This window comes from Canis lupus, chromosome 7 (genome assembly GCF_048164855.1).
Source record: "Canis lupus baileyi chromosome 7, mCanLup2.hap1, whole genome shotgun sequence".
NCBI lineage: Eukaryota > Metazoa > Chordata > Mammalia > Carnivora > Canidae > Canis > Canis lupus.
In genome coordinates this window covers 13,886,032-13,908,140 of record NC_132844.1, presented here as the reverse complement: position 1 = coordinate 13,908,140, position 22,109 = coordinate 13,886,032, and the positions used below count along the sequence as shown (strand labels likewise).

Genomic DNA, 22,109 nt, shown 5'->3' with positions numbered 1-22,109 from the left:
TGGCCTTTGCATATGCTTTTCCTTCTGCCCAGACTTTCTTCCCAGAGGCTTTCTCATGAGTTGGTCCTTCATGTCTCTCAGTTCTCTGTTCAGATATCTCTGCAGAAAAGTTTTAACTGTCCTAGCTAGAACAGTAGCCTCTACTTACCTGTAGACATTTGCCTGGTTTTAAAAAATTCTTATTTATATCCACTTTGTTATATTACATGTTTATTTACTTGTTTGTTTACCAGCCCCACTATGAATATAAGGTCCATGAATACTGGAACTTCATTAGCCTAGTCTGCTGCTATATTCTCTGTGCCTGAAGCACAGTCTGTATGTAATAAATATTATATAATAATTTTATATAAGTATTTAATTAAATATAAAAATATTTATATAATTACACTATTATATAAAATATATAAATACATATTATATAAATATAAAAATATATATTTATTTAATAAACCAGGGAGATGGTAACATATAATGACTTATTTTTAAATACATATTAAGATACACCTTAATTTGAATTTTTTACAATAGAGAATTTACCAAAGTTTGATCCTAAACTGTATTAACAGTTTTTAAAAATATATATATTTTTAGGCACATAGGGGATTCTATTGTTTTTCTACATTATTACATAAAAAGAAAAAGCCTGGCATATTAGTTAATCTAAAAGGCTATTATGTCCCTTAGTAGCAAGTCTGTCTATAATTATTTTTCCTTATAAAATTCTATGTTTTTAAAATAATGTAATATTGTAGACTCCACTTATACCACCTGGGGGTAGGAAGTGAAATTAGGATGTTTAGTTTTTCTTTTGCTCTGTTATATAGAAGTGATGCAGAAATACATTGAGTTGGCTTTAAGTATTGGGAATAATCACACTTTAATTTACCTACTTGGTAGTTCTGTGAGAGTAAAAGGCAGGATGATAGATTTTTAGCTTAAACAATGTTTTGGCATTATATGTACTGGGAATATATTTAGGACAGGAACCATGACATGAGCCTTTTGGAACATTTCTGATCACCATTACTAACTAAGAAGGAGCTACCACTGATTTCTGAACTGTTCAATTTGCTGGACCAATAGGACCCTAACAATAATTTTAGAACACTTAACTTTATTGGGATAAAATTAGAAACATTTTCAGCAGAAACCAATTTCTGGCATACAACAACTACATTTTAAAATATTTTACCCAATGTTAAAGTTTCCTTTTATTTTCCACTCATTTTTAAAGTTTAAACAATGCTCTACTTACTCATAGAGTGAAGTGACAAATGGCTACAATTTAGGGAAGAGATTTTATTTCAGCAGTATCATAATCTTTGATGTTATTTTTATTCCCCAATATGACTGAATGTGTATCAATAGTTCTTTTCTTTTAATTAAAAATAGATTTATTTATTTTGGAGAGAGGGAGAGCACATGTACATATGGGGAGGAGCAGAGAGAGAGGGAGAGAGAAAAAGTCTCAAGCAGAATCCTATGCTGAGTGTGGAACTTATTACCTGAGTCAAAATCAAGAGTTGGATGCTTAACCCACTGAGCCACCAGGTCCTCCTATATTGGCGATTCTAAATAGCTATGAAATCTGATGTCATTAAGTTAAGCAGAGACATCAATGATAAATTATTTTGAAAACTAAATTGATGATTTCCTTTTCCAAATGATTCATGATAAGGTGTTTGCTGAAAAGTAAACCACCCTGGAGTTTAATAAACATAATTTATATGACACCATTTAGATTATACTTGTAATTAATAAATGTCTAAATGTAGACTCCCTCTGCAAATACTTATATGACCCCTGTAACTTACATGCCTCTTTCCCATAGGACAGGCTGGTAACTCTTGACTTTTGGGGAGAACAATGCCTGCAACTCTTCTGCTCTGAACGCCATTAGTAGGACTGAATGCTTCTAATGCAGAGACAAAGCAATAGCCAAGAGACATGTATTCAGCACAAGCCTATCCCTTGTTTTTATTAGCATCTTTGGGCTCTAGGACAAATCTCCTTAAAAGATATGGGTGTTCTATTTCCTTGGTATTCCCCAAAGTACGCTGAGTATTGGATAGAACACTTAGCAAATCTTATAAATGTTGACAAGCCAAAAATATTTTTTATAGATAGCTTAGCCTGAGAAGGTTAATGGTATATTTTATGTACCTTGTGCTTTGTAAGTTTAAATAAAAGGGCAAAATAAGATGCAAGAAGAGCAAAAGGAAGAGTATAAAATGGTAAAGGGAGAAAAGGTATTTAAAAGGTTGCTGGGAAATATGAATTCTAATTCCAACTTTGCCCTTTCCCTGAGAGTTGAGTTTTTAATATTATTTTTCCATATAGATTGTATCATCTTTGGAAAAAATGAGTCTTTGTTCTTTGAAAAAAATGAGAAAGTTAAACTAGGTGATAAGGAAATATCAAAGCTATTCATATTTTGGTATTTAAAATCATTTCATAACTAACATTCTACTTAGTCACAGACCATTAGAATCCTAATAATTGCCAGTTGTCTTTCTGTGGCACATTATTCAGGAAGCCAAAAAAAATAAAAAATAAAAAATAAAAAATTTAAACAGAACAAATTTCAGGTAACATCACAAATACGTTTTATGCTTATCAGAACATATCAGCTTAAAAATCTTGACATAATCTATTAAAGCACAACAGATACATCTGAGACCAAGGTCTTTTGCCAGGAAAATATTTCACTTTTCTCTGGGCTGAAGAGAGCTCATATGTACAGAAAGCTAGGAGGAAGCTGAGAAATATTGGAGAAGAGGGAAAGTCTCAAGGGAAAGAGACCAAGAGAAGTAGAAAGATAACTTTTTTTCAAGACATTTGCCATCTGTGCCTCTCTAAAAGATGCCAGGCAGCTCCCCAGCCTGAGGGTTAGGGAAGCTCTTCTCACAAACCCTGGAAGATATCCCATTAGGTTTCCCCACCAGGAAGATAAAGAGTAGCAGATGGGATCCTGCAATTGTCAGGAGGTTATTTGGAAATGGAAGGCCATGAGGTTGGTGGTGTTCACTGTTACTCAGTTAACCTCTCCTTCCTTTCATTCTTCCTTTAATGAACTCTTTAATTTTCCATGCTGGGTCCCCTACTGATGCTATTCGTATTTGGCTTGTCCTTTTTATTTGTTTTGTTTTAAATTTGTCTCTTTTTAAAACAAATTTGCTTATTCTTCCAATCTCATGTTTGAGAAAGATATATTTGCAATTTTCTATCAAAAGATTTGTAGTTATGCCCAAACAGGACAAAATTCAACCATTAGAAATGCTCTATTATTGAAAATGTTCTATATATGGGCAGAGCAAAGAATCTGTATGCTTTTAAAGAAAGCAGTACAGAGAACTGCCAAACCTGGAAATTTATTGATATATAAAAATCTTATTGCTCTGGTACTTTTCTAAATTTGGAATGGTTCTATTTTATATTAACATATGAAACCCATACTTTTAGTCAATATCCAAGGCTTTGTGAAAAAATAAGAATTTCACAACTTTTCAGATTGGATATTTGATATATAATCTCATGTTTCTGTGTAGCCACAAAAACCATAACAACTGAGTATATCTTTTTAAAAAATTTATTGAAGATTCTAGAGACAGAATACATTTGGGACATATTCTGTTTTCTTTCAAAGCTATTAGTACTATAGCAAGCATATTCGTAAATCTGTTCAAATAAATTTTCCCTAACTTTGAAATCTTTTCATTTCTATTATGGTTTTAAAATAGGTTACCTTCTAAAAGTTCACTGAACATATCAAATCATGATCCTTGTTTGCCATGATGGCAGGCACTTTCTACTCTAGACTTGGGCTTTCAGTGCCAACATCATTAAGAGATTCTTTAAATTACTTTTTAAATGTCCTTTTCCCTCAGGATTTTCACTTATATCTAATTAGACTACTTACTCCATGCCATGTAATCCCTGTTGCCAAAACTGCTAAATGCTTCAATAAGTAGGAGGAGGGCATCAATGGAGCAAGACAGATGTAATGTCACTGGTTAACAATAGAAGTGTGAAGCAGCTGCCTTAATTATGAAGCTTATTAATTCATGGTGTTAAAAGAAAACTTGGCAAGAGTTCTTATAAGATATCTAAACTTTCCAAATAGCATCATATCATTTAAAACTTAAAATATGTTTTCAATAAGAAATATTGAAATAATTCTGTCACAGTACTTAACATCTGCATTTAACACATATAATTCTAAGTTGTAAGACCACACATAATTTTAAAAGTAATTCTGCTTAATTGACTTTTTAAAAGTATATACTTTTAAAAGCATTATAATTTCATGATTTAAAAATTTTTTACAGTTGGAATTAAAACACTGGATAAGGATAAACTGTGTCACAGAGAGGAAGTAAGTAAGGTATAGAGAAAGAATTCTAAAGAACTACCTCTTTATGGTACCTGGAAAAATTTAACCTCATTAAATTTCAATTTCATGATCTGTATATTAATGTTTACCATGAAGCACTGTTTGATGATTACAAATTATGTAGAATGTGTGGCATGTAGTAGGTACTTAATTAAGGATAGTATTATTTTTTAATGGATGTACTGGAAAGACAAAATTTAAATAAATGAATTGCTATTATAGAATAAGATTAGTGAAAAGAAACAGTCTCAGTACAACTAGAATAGAGTATTTAACTATCATTTAGAGACAAGACATTTGAAAACATGAGCTAAAAATAGTTGAGTTTCTTAGGAAAATGAGTGACTAGAAATGGAAGTCTCAAAAGAGGTGTTACTAAAAAAAAAAATTAGTGGAAGTGTATTTTCTTTTTCAGTGTTGACCAAAATTAAGATTTAAAGGAGTAATTACCAATAAGAATTAGTACCTGGAAGTTTAACACAATGCCATATTTAAAAAAACAAAGCTCCTCATGTTATTTGGAATAATGAAAATATTCCAAGAGAAACTCATGTAAATGCCACACAGGTCTAATCTTAATCCCCACTTTCCCTGGTCTGTAAAGGAATGATCACCATATGTCCCAGCAAATATGACAGGCACAGTTCCACCTTGTCTTGCAGTTCCTCAGTAGTTTTATCATGCATAAATTGCTTCCAGCCCTATTTGAATCTATGTATTTTTGGCATATGTGTGCCACACTCACTCTCTCACATGTTTTTGTCAGTAATGTTCACTATTCTATCTCCTGCCCCTACAGAGAACCTCACACATTATAGGTAAAAAACAAATATTTTTTTTACAAGAATCAGTACATGGTCTGTGGGTAGAAATACAGTGGACAGAATTTAATATAGACCAATGTAGAGAGCAACATACGAAGAATAAATATAAATTATGTGTTTTATATATACTTAAGATATTTCTTTTTCTTTTTAAAAAGATATTTCTCTTTTTCTTTTAATGACTTTATTTATTTGTTTAAGAGAGAGAAAGCACATACAAGCGGGGGTATGTAGGAAGAGGCATAGGGAGAGGGAGAAGCAGACTCTGCTGAACAGGGAGCCAGACTCTGGGGTTTGATACCAGGACCCTGGGATCATGACCTGAGCTGAAGGCAGATGCTTAACTGACTGAGCCACCCAGGTGCCCCAAGATATTTATTTCTTAAGACTCAGAAATTTCCTGTTTATATTGTCAATATAATACCATTCTGTAAAATACCAGTTGGACCTCAACCATTCTATTGATGGAAAAAAAAAGAACAGAATTCAGAAGATAGGGTATAAATGACTTAATGCATTTTTTTTTAAATCAAATCTGACAATCTTCTATGAACACTGGAAGAGGGAGGTCTGCAGTGCCAAAAACACTGTATAGGGAAGCATGTCATGAACTAATCTGATTAAAAAGTTTCTCTGTTATTTTTGAAAGAAAATATACTTTCTGGTAAATATTATAAAGGCAATAAAGTTGCATCCTTACTTAAAAAGAAATTCAGAAAAGTTGGTAGTGATATACAAAATGACCAAAAGTAGGAATTCCAATTTTAATTAAATAAAGGAAAAACAACTGTATAGCTAACTTTGGGATTCAAAATACGTATCTTCTCTAAAGGAAAAAAGGTCTAAAAACAGTTATCAATTATCAGTTATGAATACATAAAATCAACAGATCATCATTTGAGACTATGTTTGATGTTAAATGCAGAGAAATAATACAGTGTATGTATTTTTATGTATTTTTGTATGTATTTATGTATTTTTATTTTTTTTAATTTTTTAATAATAAATTTATTTTTTATTGGTGTTCAATTTGTATTTATGTATTTTTAAATGCCTGGTGAAACTGAGTCAATGTCTTAATATTCTTTTTTCTTTCTATAGTTGATTACCTCCTAGTTTTTTCTCCTCTGTGCCAAGTAAAATCAATCACACTGCAACATAGAGAACCAAGAAAATCTTAATGAACATACTTTTTACATTATCATTAATACCAAAGGAAGCAAAACAAAAAAAATTCATTATGTAGCTTAAGAAAGTGAGAAAACTTCATTCACTGCCAAAACTTAACTGATGGAAGTATTAGAGTAAGTTCACAGTAATACTCAAGAGAACAGAGGCTTTTCAGTTGTGATCTCAGGAATACTAAAAATTCTTTTCAAAAATAATATATTAATAAAAAAGTTTAAAGATGACTTTAAAAACATCATTGACTGGGCAGCCAGGGTGGCTCAGTGGTTTAGCGCTGCCTTCAGCCCAGGGTGTGATCCTGGAGACCCAGGATCCGTCCCACATCGGGCTCCCTGCATGGAGCCTGCTTCTCCCTCTGCCTGTGTCTCTGCCTCTCTCTCTCTCTGTGTCTCTCATGAATAAATAAATAAAATCTTAAAAAAAAAATCATTGACTATCTTTATAAAAGGAGATGCTTATTGGCAAATTGAATTTAAATAAAGTATTTAAAAAATATCAAAAACAAAACAAAAAAGGAGATGCTGGCAGTGAATAAGTTCTAATACTGAATTTTTCAAAAGTATAATGTGATATTATTAAGCACTATAGTAACAAAAACAATGATAACGAAAATAGGCCTTTGACACTTAAGGACTCCTACTACTTTTCTTTGCCCTGTTGTGTTTATCATCCCGTGCTCCATAGCTCCTGTCTGGCTGCTTTTTTTCTCCTTGTTTCAAAACAAGGAGATTAATACGTATTTTTGGAGGTGAGAGTAAAGATAACTTGGCTATGTGAGTCATTTAGGAATCTTTAGTGTGGTAACAGAAAACAGTAAAAAAATACTTTTCAGCAAAAGAATGAATTCTAGAAATTGCACTGTAATTACTTCAAATACAATCTTGCTTTATTATTTAATACTTCTTTGTTAGTGACACATGTTCCCTAGGGAATGGAAAGTGATTCCTACACAAGACATGAACAAGACAGTGGTTCCTGCAGATCTCCTTATCAATGGGAGTCCTATAGTTCTAATGCCCCAGCATTTTCAATCAAAACTGATATAGTACAGACTTAGATGCTATCGAGCACAGGCTGAATTTCCTGGACTAAATGCCATAAGACAAGAAGATTATGTCATTGTTGCTATGGAAATTATTAAGGGGTACTCCAAACGATATTTATACAAATATGCTACTGAGTTTATCTTACATTTTTGCAGATGATTTGTTTTGTTTAGTTATCACAAGAATTGACTTTATTTTAATAAAAATTAAATGAGATCATTGTATCTGGTTTTAGTGTAATGGTAGAGAGAAACTGGCTGCTGAAAGGATGGGGACAGGTCTCATGTTCTGATCAATCCCTTTTCAGAAGACAAAGAGAGTTTAATTCTCTCGGTATTAGGTATATTTTTGGGTCTTTTTTAGTGCAATGAAGGGGTATACTGAGTGGAGTAGGCATATGATTTTCATAAACGTTTACAATGTGCATTGTCTTCTTTTTTTTTTTTCAAGGATTGGAAGAAGAAATATTACTAAAATGTCTACACGACCCAAAGCAATCTACACATTTAATGTAATCCCTATCAAAACAGCAACAGTTTTGTGAGGGGGATGGATTTGTATATTAAGAGCAGCGCTGGGACACCTGGGGGGCTCAGCAGTTGAGCATCTGCCTTCGGCTCAGGGTGTGATCCCGGGGTCCTGGGATGTAGTCCCACATCAGGCTCCCTGTGAAGACCCTGCTTCTCCCTCTGCCTATGTCTCTGCCTGTCTCTCTGTGTCTCATGAATAAATAAATAAAATATTTTAAAAAAAATTGCACCAGTTTTTTTCACAGAGCTAAAACAATCTTAAAATTTGTGTGGAACCACAAAAGATCTCAAATAGCCAAAGCAATCTTGAAAAAGAAAAGCAAAGCTGGAAGCATCACAGTTCTAGACTTTAAGCTTTACTACAAAGCTGTAGTCATCAAGACAGTATAGTACTGGCACAAAGACACATAGATCAATGGAACAGAACAGAAAACCTGGAAATGGACCCACAATATACGATCAATTATTCTTTGACAAAGCAGGAAAGAATATCCGATGGAAAAAAGATGGTCCCTTCAACAAAGCACGTTAGGAAAACTGGTTACCCACATGCAGAAAATGAAACTGGGCCATATTTTTTAATGCCATATACAAAAATAAATAAAAAATGGATGGAAAAAAACCTAAATACAAGGCAGGAAACCATAAAAATTCTAGAGGAGAACACAAGCAGCAACCTCTCTGACATCAGCCATAGCAACTTATTAGACACATCTCTGGAGGTAAGGGGAACAAAAGCAAAAATGAACTACTGGGACTCATCAGGATAAAAAGCTTCTGTACAGCAAAGGAAAAATCAACAAAACTAAAAGGCAACGTATGGAATGGGAGAAGATATTTGCAAATGACATTTCTGATAAAGGGTTAGCATCTAAAATGTGCATCCAGTCTTACCACGTACCTCCCACCTAACTATCTTCCATCTGTGTGTGTGTGTGTGTGTGTGTGTGTGTGTGTGAGAGAGAGAGAGAGAGAGAGAAGAGAGGCAGCACGGGACAGGGGCTAAGAACTTATACGTGCAAGATAAAAAGCTTCTGTACAGCAAAAGAAATGGTCAACAAAACTAAAGGACAACCTACAGAATGGGAGAAGATATATTGCAAATGACATATCAGATGAAGGGCTAGTATGCAAGATCTATAAAGAACTTATTAAACTCAACAGCAAAGAAACAAACAATCCAATCATGAAATGGGCAAAAGACATGAACAGAAATTTCACCAAAGAAGACACTGACTCGGACAACAAGCACATGAGAAAATGTCTACATCGCTTGCTATCAGGGAAATACAAATCAAAACCACAATACCACCTCACCTCAGTGAGAATGGTGAAAATTAACAAGACAGGAAACAACAAATGCTGGTGAGGATGTGGAGAAAGGGGAACCCTCTTGCACTGTTGGTGGGAGTGTGAACTGGTGCAGCCACTCTGGAAAACTGTGTGGAGGGTCCTCAAAGAGTTAAAAATAGAACTGTCCTATGACCCAGTAATTGCACTGCTGGGGATTTACCCCAAAGATACAGATGCAGTGAAACGCCATATCACCTGCACCCCAATGTTTATAGCAGCAATGTCCACAATAGCCAAACTGTGGAAGGAGCCTCGGTGTCCATCGAAAGATGAATGGATAAAGAAGATGTGGTCTATACAATGGACTATTACTCAGCCATTAGAAACGACAAATACCCACCATTTGCTTCCACGTGGATGGAACTGGAGGGTATTATGCTGAGTGAAGTAAGTCAACTGGAGAAGGACAAACATTATATGGTCTCATTCATTCGGGAATATAAAAAATAGTGAAAGGGAGGGAATAAAGGGGAACGGAGAGAAAATGAGTGGGAAATATCAGAGAGGGTGACAAACATCAGAGACTCCCAACTCTGGGAACGAACAAGGGGTAGGGGAAGGGGAGGCGGGCGGGGGGTTGGGGTGACTGGGTGACAGGCACTGAAGGGGCACTTGACGGGATGAGCACTGGGTGTTATGCTATATGTTGGCAAATTGAACTCCAATAAAAAATATACAAAAAAAAAAAAAAAGAATTCATACTTGGCTGCTAGACTGCAAAGCATTCACTTACTGTGCAACCTTAGAGACATTAGTTAACCTGTAAAGTGGGAATAATAATGGGATGTTATCAATATAAAATGAATGGTTATTGTTAGGATTAAATGAATTTATTGATGTAAAGTTCCTAGAATAGTGCTTTAGCACATAAAAAGTGCTCAAAGGTGTTAGTTAATATTATTACATGTGTTTCCAAGGTAGGCATATACTTTTAAATATGAGATTAGATAAATACATCGAGGGAGGAGAATATGAAAGGAAAATTATATTCTTAAATCTAACAGATATTAGTTTAAGATACTTGCCCAAATTAATTAACCATTATTTTCCTGTCTTCCATCCAGACAAATCCTGTTTTTATGAATCTCCAACTAGGAAATAATAAAAACCTCATTCTTAGCGATCTAAAAGCAATTCTTATTTTTTATACTCATTTCAGAAATGAATTTTTACTTTTATAAAAAAATTTTGATAGCTGCCTCATATACTTCAATTCTGTACTCTTTTCTAGAGAGCAAACAACAGAAAACTGATGAATATAGGATTCATCCATCTATCAATTCATTAATAAATTATTTTCTGACTCACTGCATTGTAGTTGGCTCTAGGCTGCACTCAAAATTTACACACCAGTTTCTCAAAGGAAGAACACTGAAAAATTGGAAACTGTGAATGAGGTATTGAAGCCTATTGAGAATGATAAACAAAAGAGGTAAGAAAAAAGCTAATAAGTAAGTGAACTACCTCAGAATCAGTGGACATATAAGAGAAGGACCTTAGAGATATTTATAGTCCAATGGTTCTTACCTCTTTAAAAATAACATCAATGTAGCTGAGGTGTAAGATAATATATAGTATTCATTTATAACATATGCCTTGACTAATGCACTAGCAAAGTTTTGTGGGAAATTATATTTAAACTCAACAAAGACAAAAATGCACATACAGTATGCTGAGACGGAGATGAAGAAAATACTTCTAATAGTAATTTTAACTTCAATAGAAAATTTAGTTCTAAGCTTCTTGGCCAAAACCCAAAACTAAACAATATATAGTTTTTTTTGGCCATGGGATAAATCTGGTTGTGTTTTTATTTTGGAAAGGGGAAAGGAGAGAGAGTTGAACAGTTCTTTTGGCATTAGTTAATTCTAAGAGAACTTAAGTAAAGTCCTTATGTAAAGGAACTTCAGGAACATTATGGATTCAACAAGACTGACTCAAAAGAAGCAATAAGGAAAGCTTTCTTTTTTTTAAAGGTTATTTTTTTTTAATTTTTATTTATTTATGAGAGTCATACAGAGAGAGAGAGAGAGAGGCAGAGACACAGGCAGAGGGAGAAGCAGGCTCCATGCACCAGAAGCCCGACGTGGGATTCGATCCCGGGTCTCCAGGATCGTGCCCTGGGCCAAAGGCAGGTGCCAAACCGCTGCGCCACTCGGGGATCCCAGGAAAGCTTTCAATTATAATTCATAGAAGTTATTATATTGAAGTATAGGGAGATCATCTGGCTGCTAAGGCTAGCGCAGTTTATACCTATTATCCTGTCTTACATATTAATAGTGACCCATTCCATTCTCAGAAGTATCCAAGTTTGGATAATAAATTATGTGGGAAACATGGTCCAAATATGTTGTTCTGTAGTGATCTTGTTTAACAGAGGAAAAGACTTTATGAATAGTTTCTGCCCAATTTCTAGAGGCACTGGCTGGCAGCAATTTAAGACTCAAATTAAAAGAGAAGGTATGAAATATATAAGATATAATCTCTTTATATTAAAAAGCAGTGCAATAATGTCATGAAACTTACACTCAAAATTGAAAGCAATTCTTCGGTACCACATTCAGGTTTCAAACGCTCTTTGAACATTTTAACTGTTTGGTGCTTCAAATAGTAGTAAGAAGCAATTCGGCCATATGTCAGAGGTTCAATGCTCCGATTATCCTATTTCAAAAAGAAAGATAAAATGACAAATAAAAAGTACAATAGAAGCACAGGCATTCATAAAATTAATAGTTCTTATTGCAGGTTACTTTTGCAACAATTTTGTTAAAATTTTTGGTTATCATTAGAACAAAAGCCCTACTGTTAAAAAGCTGGGCAATCTTTTCACTTGGAACGTATATGACTGAGTCATACCTCTCCAATTTCAATACAGTAGGAATGTTCCAATTCAACTAGAGACTTCTCAACCAGACTGGATAGAAATTTGTTCACAGAATCATGGCTCACATCACTCAAATTGTAGTAGCTAGAAAACAAACAAGTTTATTATTTGTTTCAAGATATTTTCTATTAAAATTAGCATTTCAATTTCTTATCATTCTCTTCTTTCCAGAATTTCAAAGAACAATTACATTTATGGCAAAAAAGTAAAAAAAATGCAACTACCAGTTTCATGTTACAGATCAAAATTCCCATCAACATTTGTTGACACCAATGAACAATGACAATACATTACGAATGTGTTAGATTAAGTAGATAAAATTCAGCATCACATTAAAAAAGATACTAACTTTCCAGTGTTAAAACTGGCATAACTTTACTTTATACACCTATAGCAAACTAAATGTATATACTAGATTTAGAAACAGAAGCATATTAAATATAAACATATAATTCCCTTTTATATACAGAAACCCATCCTCAGTAATTTTATAAAACTCAAAGAACATTGATGTGGGTAGTAGATAAATTCTTTTAAGGAATTTAGTCATTTATTGTTCTCCAAATGCTTAATAACTACATGTCACCCTAAATATCTGAAGGGACATCATCAAGCTAATAATAAAGCATTGACACATAGGTTCTAGACACAAAAGACACATAGGTTCAGCTCTGTATATTTTGAGTAAAAGGCTGAAGGACATGCAATTCACCTGAATGCTCCTCCTTCTAACTCCAAAACTGTCTTGCCAAATATTTAAGATTGCTAGGTAACAGGTTCGAAGGGTGACAGATTGTCCCTATGTCACAGCAGGTCTCTAATTCTTGGTGGCGAATCCTATACCCTGGTCAGCCTAGAGAATTACACGTCCCATCTCCATCCACATCAAGTAACAGAAGTGTAAAGTGACCTCAGAACAGATCCATCACTGAAACCCTAGCACAAGGGTTGTACCTCTGCACAGGACTAGAAAGGGGATATTCACAGTCTGGGAAGAAAGTGTTAACAATCACAAATGGGAGAGGCCTGAAGGAAACCACAGCCCATCCAGTGTGGTGATTCCTTTTTTCTTTTTTCAAAGAGAAAGATTTGGTGGTAAACATTTATTTAAAATTACAAGTAGGACTTAAAGATGGCACGATATACTTTCAGTAGAAAAGAAGAGAAATGGTTTACTTTTTAATCTTAATCTGCAGAGAAGTTATTGCCTTTCCTGGAAAAGTTCTTGTCACAGACTAAAATAGAGCAATATTTATAAGTGAACAGATAAATAAGTATTGAAACTAGTGCTGTTGTTAATTTAAATGAAATGTACAAACTTTTATCTAACCAGGAATATAAAGTGAAAAAACTAGCATTAGAAACCATTAGAAAATATTGCCTTTATCCTGAAAAATGACTAAAAAGAGTAATAGTTAGAATAATGTATTCTGTTGTAGAAAGTGAAAATAAAAATTCTGGATATTCAATGCCCCATAAAAGAGATCTCTAAAGCCATTCCAAGTTATTAGTAATACTTATTGTTTTTCATTTTTTTCCAACAAATGGAATTTATCAGCCAAACCTCTTACAACAGAAGTGTTTATTTTTTTATTTCATATTTTTTTGGCTTGCTAAATCTATAGATTTTCCAATACTATTTTCAGCTGTGTGTATTAATATATAGTTGATAAAATTATTTCTAAATTGAAAAAAAAAGTGAAATTGTGCCTAGGAACTGAATAAGTAGTTGAATTTCTCATGCAAGAATCAAGAAATTCTTTATGCAATTAAAATTACAGAAGGAAGACATTATGAAAATAACATTGCCATGAAAAACAAAAAAATTAAAATATCATATTTGTCTAGAAACTTACTAGGCCATTTGAAAAAAAAATCTCATGGATGCTGCTACCAACTATAAGCCATTACCCAATAAATATAACTGAATGACAATTTTACCATTTTTTCCTTTAACAAATTTAGTATATTTACAAATGATATGGAAAACCATCTATGATAAAAACTGTCCTTCAAAAATTATAAATTTTTCTTAATATTTATTTTAATCATTTTTATGTATTTACAAGGTATATTTTGATGGGCTAGTTCTTTTTCTAATGTCTGTCTAAATTCCTGGGAAGTTTTAAAGACTAATTTGTAGCCTTAATCAGAGTAAATAGTTCTTATACATTTAAAATAAATTGCAAAAAAGAAAACAACTAAAATTATGTCTGAGATTACAATTAATTATTTGATGAGTACATTTTTTTGGGGGGGATTATTTGATGAGTACATTATACATAATCTAACTTGTTAAAAATTAACATTTATCAGAATAACTTAAACTTGAAGATATATCTTCAAGTCTGAGGAGAGAAATGCAAAAATTCAATTTAAGTAATTGAATTGACATTCAGTTTATTCAGTATCAATACTTTTATCCTTATGCAATCTGGGGGTAATCTAGAATTTAAAAAATAAATCCTAAAATTGTTTTCTTCAGGTATCCTGGCATATATAAATGTTAACTTTTAAAAATAGAAAATGCCAGGTTAAATATTTCACTCAAGAATATAATAGGAAAATCTCAATCATTAAAAAACTTCTATATACCCAACACAAATACTAAAATGCATAATTTTTGTTGTGCTGTAACTTTGCTGATTTGTACTACTCTTCTATGCTAATATTTGAACTGTTACTTAAAACATTGTCAAATTTTTATAAAAGATCTGCTACATCTTAGATATATAATTTATTAGACACCGTAAAATAAACTAAATGTAAATGAAATTATTGTTTAGCTCACATAAAATTTTGAGAGATAATATATTCTGACACTTTTCTGTGAATAAACAATGGAGTTTATATTTACATGATCTTCATTAGCATTATATGGCCTTTGCTTCTACTGCGTGAACTTTTCAGTCACTGGGTAATTTCTAGCCTAAATAATTATAAGCATTTAGCTTAAAACATTATATATCATTGATTTCAATAATCACTTTATTAACTTGAAAAAGCAAGCAACGGCTAAGTAAAAAGGTCTGTTTTCATGTTGCACTCTCCACAGTACAAAATTTATAATTTACTTGGTTATTAAAACAGAAATATTACACAACTGCTTAATTATAGCTAAAGGATACAATGTAGTTTCATGTTCACTGCATTGGATCATCAAGTCATTATCTTCTCTCTGCCATAAACAGACAGCCTACCTTTTTGTCAGCATGCTATTTCATTTATTTCACAGAGAAACCCAGTTTCACAATAATTGACTTGTCAGAAGCTCTAATTTATGAGGCTGAGCTCTGTAAGATTTCTCTATATTGGACTCAACCTGCACACAAGCAGGGTTGAATATTTACAATGCTGTTAACAGGTGCTGAGTTGTTTAATGATTCTAATAGCCAGAAGCGTACTGAGAAAGCCAGCGGGATCACAATTACAGGCTGTTTGAACACAACAATTACTAGTCCCCTGGGAGGTGTGAAAGTCAAAGGCAGTTTGATACTGACAGCATCTAGCACATGGGCTAGACAAGCTAACTTCTATTAGCAGTCCATTGGGAAAAAGTCATAACAAACCTCTCCCTCTCATAAAAATTTACAAAGTTCATTAAATTTAAACAATCCAAAAGTAAAACAACTTAAAAAACATATCTTTTAAAAGATCTTATCAAAGGACAAACAGGAATACCTCACATGAAGCCTCAAATTATCTTTTTCCAACCTTAATAAGGATGAAATTTTGCTGGTTGAGAATGAAAGAGATTTTATTATAATCGAAAACATAGATAAAGTTACACCAAACAGTCTGGATTTAATGTGAATAGTGGCAGCCATTTCCTGTTTAGTTATTGTAAACCTGGCCAGAGATCTTGCTGGGAAATTTTTCATCAGTCTTGAAATGCTGCAGCTATAACTGTCAGTACTGGGAAGTCATTTGTTACAGCACCATGTTTTTTTATGTTCAGATTATGCAGCAGTAATAATGACACAAATAATGAAAGTGGTTGCAGGGACAGCTGAAACTACCACAACATTTTTTGTCCCAGAAATGTTTAAAAGCTTTCTCAGGGGAAAATAGAGAGTAAAATTGAACATACAAATTGAATCCAGAACTCAATTTGGAATATATTATATTTCATGATGCACCAGTACATGTGTTTATATACATTTGAACACATTAATGTGTGTCTACATATATGTTTATACATATAAAATTTATCTTTATGTGCATGTGCATATATTTGCATATACATACATATCATGCACACACGTAGACAACAATCCAGGGACAGTGGCAGGATCTTTGTCAACATAAGTTCTACTTTTGGTGGTGATGTGGTGGGGGTACCTTACAGTAGTATGATTAAATGAAGGTCGCTGGAGAATTGGATCATATTTATTATCTATGTATGATGGTATTTTGAAAATGCTTTTTGTCTTTTCTATTTTAAATAAACCTCAATTTCTACTTATAGCACACACATGCATGTATATATGCCTCTCCCATACAACCCAAAAAACAACACTAAATAATAGGGAATATTAAGGATAAATTAAAATTACACATAATATAAGCCACTCATTTGGGACAATGATTTTAGCTTCCTTAAAACTTCTAAAAAGATCTAAAAACAAGTAGGAAAAATTTGCCAATTTCCTGAATCTTGTGCCTTTATCTTTGCTTCCAGATGGAAAGGGTGATTTTAACACAGACAATAATAAAAAGATAAAATCAAGGGCCAATCAGAAAGAAAATTGTAGAGCGTCACTATGGCAGGCTAAATAAAATACATAAATCATTAAAATTGATTTAGGCACATGTTCTCATTTTATTCCAGATGTAAAGGTATAGATATTAAAACTGACTTTTTTTTTTTTTTTTTTTTTTTGCATCAGATGAACAAAAATGTTACACATTCAAAATTTGTATGGTATGGTTTCCATAAAGAACACATTTTCCAGCATTGCACTGGAAGGAGAAGTGGAGAGGGACTGTGGATATGTGGGCTCTAGACCCGATAGTGAGCCTGGTGAGGGAAGACTGTGGCCCTTGGAGCCAGAGTGTCTGAATTCCAGTGCTGTCTCTGCCACTCAGGAGCTGTGTGATGCTCAATCTCCCTGTGCTTCAGTTCCTTCCTCTATAAAATGGGGATCAGAGTAATACTAAATGAGTTAGGCTCTTAAAACTGTAACTCAAATGTAGTAGGCAATAAATAACATTAGTGTATGTTGTTTTTCACTTTATTAATTTCAATTTTACTTTTATAAATTCCTTTTTCATATTTAAGTTTTGTTTTTGTTAATGTTCATCTAGTTCCTAGAGATGGATGCTTATTTTGTTTCCCAGGATTCATGGAATCTTGTAGATACTCTAAAGATATGAATACTTGTTGGGATTGTGCTTTGACTGAAATTCATTGGCTTTGTTATATTATACTTCTATTTTTTTATAGCTCTAGTCTACATAAAATTTAAAATAAATTTTCACCTTCCACTATAATAAGAATAGTTAAATCTCAAACAAGGAGATTGCCTTTGCCATCCTTTTTCTTGTTTCTTTCTGGTATTACTGCGTTATATATACTGGGAATGTAGCCTTATGATCTCTATGTTTTGAAATACACTGAGTTGTTCTTTGTGGTCTAGTATATGGTACATTTTTATAAATAAATTTTGATGAGTGTTTGCAAATAGGCTTATTCTTTTGGGGGCAAGAAATACAAAGATACACATATTCAAAGATACTGTTATTCAAACCCTGTATTTACAAGGTAAAATATCTCTTTACCATGCTGATTTTCAACAAAGATGTATTCAAATCTCTCAACATGATTGTAATTTAGTTAACATTTTGAATTTCTATCAGTTTTTGCTTTCTATATTTTGATGCTATGTTTAGTCACCTAAAAATTTGGAAACTACTATAACTATTTTGTGATTGTGCCTGCTACCAATATGAACTATTATTCTTCTTTGCCTTTTGTAGTCTTTCTTTGCCTTGAATTTCATCCTGTCTGATTTTAATTCTGCAACTGCTTTCTCTTTGTTATTGTTCTTCATATCTTCTTTTATAATTGGCCAGACTTATATTACAAATAGATGTTATCAGTCCTCTACTCAAACCCTCACAATGGTTCTTATATCACTAATAATGAAAGCCAAAGTCTTACCATAGTCTCTCAGGTACCGGAGGGTACCATGACTGGTACTACACCTAACTCCATGTCCCTCATCTACTGCTACTGTCTACCCCTCATTCATTCTGCATCACCTACAACTTCTCCTTTCCAGGCCTTGAATACACCAGACATAGGTTTCTTAGAACCTCTCCTGTTCTCTTCGTCTGAAATGTTTTCCTTAGCTATTCATGTGGTCAAATTTCTCATGCCTTTAAGTCTTTGTTCAAAAGTCAGTACCTCTTTTTTTATTTTTTTTTATTTTTATTTTTTTATTTTTTTAAATTTTTTTTTTTTTATTTATTTATGACAGTCACAGAGAGAGAGAGAGGCAGAGACACAGGCAGAGGGAGAAGCAGGCTCCATGCACCGGGAGCCCGACGTGGGATTCGATCCCGGGTCTCCAGGATCGCGCCCTGGGCCAAAGGCAGGCGCCAAACCGCTGCGCCACCCAGGGATCCCAGTACCTCTTTTTTTAAAAAAATAGTAACAGTATTATTAACTATAATCACTATGCTGTAGATTATAGCATTTATCCTATAACTGGAAGTTTGTAACCTATGACTAGTATCTTCTAATTCCCCTCTTCAGCACCTTTAATTAGGCCCACTCTGACTCCGTTTTTAATACAATAATCCTCCCACTCCACCCTCTTGGCATCCTGGTCTTCAGTACTGTGTTCTTTTTTTCAAAGCACTCATAACCTTCTAATATATATATTTTTTCTTTTTCAAGTTTTTATTTAAATTCCAGTTAGTTAACAAACACTGTAATATTAGTTTTAGGTGCAGAACTTTTGATGGCTAATATTCCAATGTGTATGCATGTGCACGTGTATACACATATATACACATACCACTTCTTTATCATCAGTTGATAGACACTTGGCGTCTTTCTATAATTTGGTTATTGATAACACTGCTATAAACATCAGGGTGCACGTACCCTTTCAAATCTGTATTTTTGCATCCTTTGGGTAAATATGTTGTAACATTGTAGTGCAATTGCTGGATTATTGGTTAATTCTATTTTTAACTTTATTGAGGAATCTCCATACTGTTTTCCAGAGTGGATGCACCAGTCTGCATCCCCACCAACAGTGTAAGAGGGTTTCTCTTTCTCTAAATCCACACCAACATCTGTTCTTTCCTGTGTTGTTAATTTTAGCTATTCTGACAGGTGTGAGGTGATTTCATTGGAGTTAGGATTCGTATCAGCATGATTTTTAAACTCATTATCTCTGCTAAAAGAATAAAAGTGCCATGAAAGGAGAAAGTTTTTTATTTACTATTATATCTTTAAAATGCCTAGAATAGTACCTGACACATAGAAGGCACTAAATAAATGTTGGACTGAATTAAAGAATATAGATTGTTTTTTAAATGCTTCTACCTCACCATTTTAAGGCAATTCTATGATTTTTGAGACTTGAGACTATTATGTTGCTACTGCTTTCCAACAGAACCTAACACAGTTGCTGATCATAGCTTTTTCCTGCCCATTTGAGACATAATTGACATGTAACAATGATTTATGTTTACATTGTGAAATGATTACCACATTTGTCTAGTCAACAACAATCACCTTACATTGTTATAAACTTTTTTCTTGTGATGAGAACTTTTAAGCTCCATTCTTTCATCGACTTTCAAATATATAATACAGTATCGACTATAATCATCATGCTACATTAGATTCCCAGGATTATTTATCTTATAACTGGAAGTTTGTACTTTTTGACCTCCTTTACCCATTATGCCCATCCTACCCATTGATCTCTTTTCTGTATCTATGAGTTTTTTGCTGTTGTTGGTAAAATCCACATATAAGTGACAACATACAGTATCTGTCTTTCTCTGCTTGACTTATTTAACTTATTAGCATTAATGCCCTCCAGGTCCATCCATATTGTTGCAAATGACAAGATGATCTCCTCCTCCTCCTCCTCCCCCTCCCCCTCCTCCTCCTTCTTTTTTTTTTGGTGAATAATATTTCAGTGTGTGTGTGTGTGTGTGTATGTATGTATGTATGTATCAGGTCTTTATCTGTTGCTCCACTGATGGACACTTAGGTTGTTTCTATGTGTTAGTTACTGTAAATAGTACTGCAATGAACATGGGAGTGTAGATATCTTTTTGATATAATGATTTCATATTCTTTGGATAAATACTCAGCAGTAAAATTGCTGGATCATGTGGTAGTTCTATTTTTCAGTTTTAGTGGGACCTTCATATTGTTTTCCATAGTGGCTGAACCAATTATCATTCTCAACCAATAGCGCACAAGGGTTCCCCTTTCTCCACATCTTCACAAACACTTATTTCTTATCTTTTTGATAATAGCCATCCTAAAGGTGTAAGATGACATCTTAGCCTGGTTTTGATTTTGATTTCCCTGGAGATTAGTGACGTTGAATACCTTTTCATGTACCTACTGACCATCTGTATGTCTTCTTTATAAAAATATCTTCAAATCTTTAGCTCATTTTTAAATCAGATGGTTATTTTTCTATTGAGTTGTATGAATTCCTTATATATTTTGGATATTAGCCTCTAATCAGATATATATTTGTAAATATTTTCTCTCATTTAGTAGGTCATTTTACCAGTTTCCTTTACTGTGTAGAAGCATTTTAGTTTGATGTAGTCCTACTTGTTTATTTTTGCTTTTATTGCCTTTGCTTTCAGTGTAAAATCTAAAAAATCATCACTAAGATCAATATCAAGGGCATTATCTTCTATGTCTTTTAGCAGTTTTATGGTTTCAGGTTTTACTTTCAAGTCTTTTAAGCTGATTTTTGTGCACAGTAAAATATATGGGTGCAGTTTTATTCTTTGGCATGTGAATATCCAGCTTTCCCAATGTCATTTATTAAAGAGATTATCCTTTATCACATATTCTTGGTTCCTTTGAGTAAACTGAACATATATGTGTGGGCTTATTATTGGGCTGTCTGTTCTGTTCCATTGATCTACATGTCTGTTTTTAGCCAATACCATACTATTTTGATTACTCTAGCTTTGTAATATAGTTTAAAATTAGGAAGTGTGATGCCTCCAGCTTTGTTTTCAGTTCTGCTGTGGCTATTTGAGGTCTTTTGTGATTCCACACAAATTTTTAGGATTGCTTATTCTCTCTCTGTGAAAAATGTATCATAGTCCTTCAAAGAAACTTATTGCTATACCTATTCTGGACTGATTAATTCACATGGCAATAGCTCTGGGCACAGGTTTCTACTTGAGGATAATAATGACAGTCTTGGTATCTCAAAATATGTTCAGGTGATTACTTTAAAGAAACTAGCAACTTTGATGAGAATAGTTGAGAGCAAATTAGACCATCACCTCCTGAAAATTAACTTAAGTACATTTATCAATATATGAATAGACTTTTAAGACTGTTAGAACTTAGATGGCTAAAAGGCTGGAAAGGGCACTGTAGGCAGGCCAAAGAGTGACAGCAAAAGCACGAAAGTGAGAGGAACCCCTTACCTAGGGATGGTATGGGTTAATGTCTCCTTTTGTGGTGTTAGTTGGGGGATATCTAGATTTTATTTGGGGCAGCAAGAGGGCAGGAAAATAGCTGCCACAACAACCAAGTGCCTTAAGCTAATGTATCCTTTGACTCCCATTGCTAGAATTTCCCCCTACCACAGATGGCCATTGGGTAAAAGTAGATGAGGTAATGTGAACTACAGAACAGTCAGTATTTACATGGAC

General features: G+C 33.4%; 1 protein-coding gene across 7 annotated transcripts in view; it reads right to left on the bottom strand.

The window, feature by feature from the left end:
• The window catches only part of ASCC3 (activating signal cointegrator 1 complex subunit 3), a 335,529-nt gene that overhangs the window by 61,913 nt on the left and 251,507 nt on the right, over nucleotides 1-22,109 (bottom strand). For 6 of the 7 annotated variants that reach the window (XM_072831965.1, XM_072831969.1, XM_072831971.1 and 3 more), the window contains 2 exons: nucleotides 12,194-12,305; nucleotides 11,864-11,998 (listed from right to left, as the gene is read on the bottom strand). In XM_072831965.1, the coding sequence (XP_072688066.1) occupies nucleotides 11,864-11,998; nucleotides 12,194-12,305 (247 nt within the window). Of the gene's footprint in view, nucleotides 1-11,297; nucleotides 11,511-11,863; nucleotides 11,999-12,193; nucleotides 12,306-22,109 lie in introns of those variants that run through there. The other variant, XM_072831970.1, reaches the window with a different exon arrangement.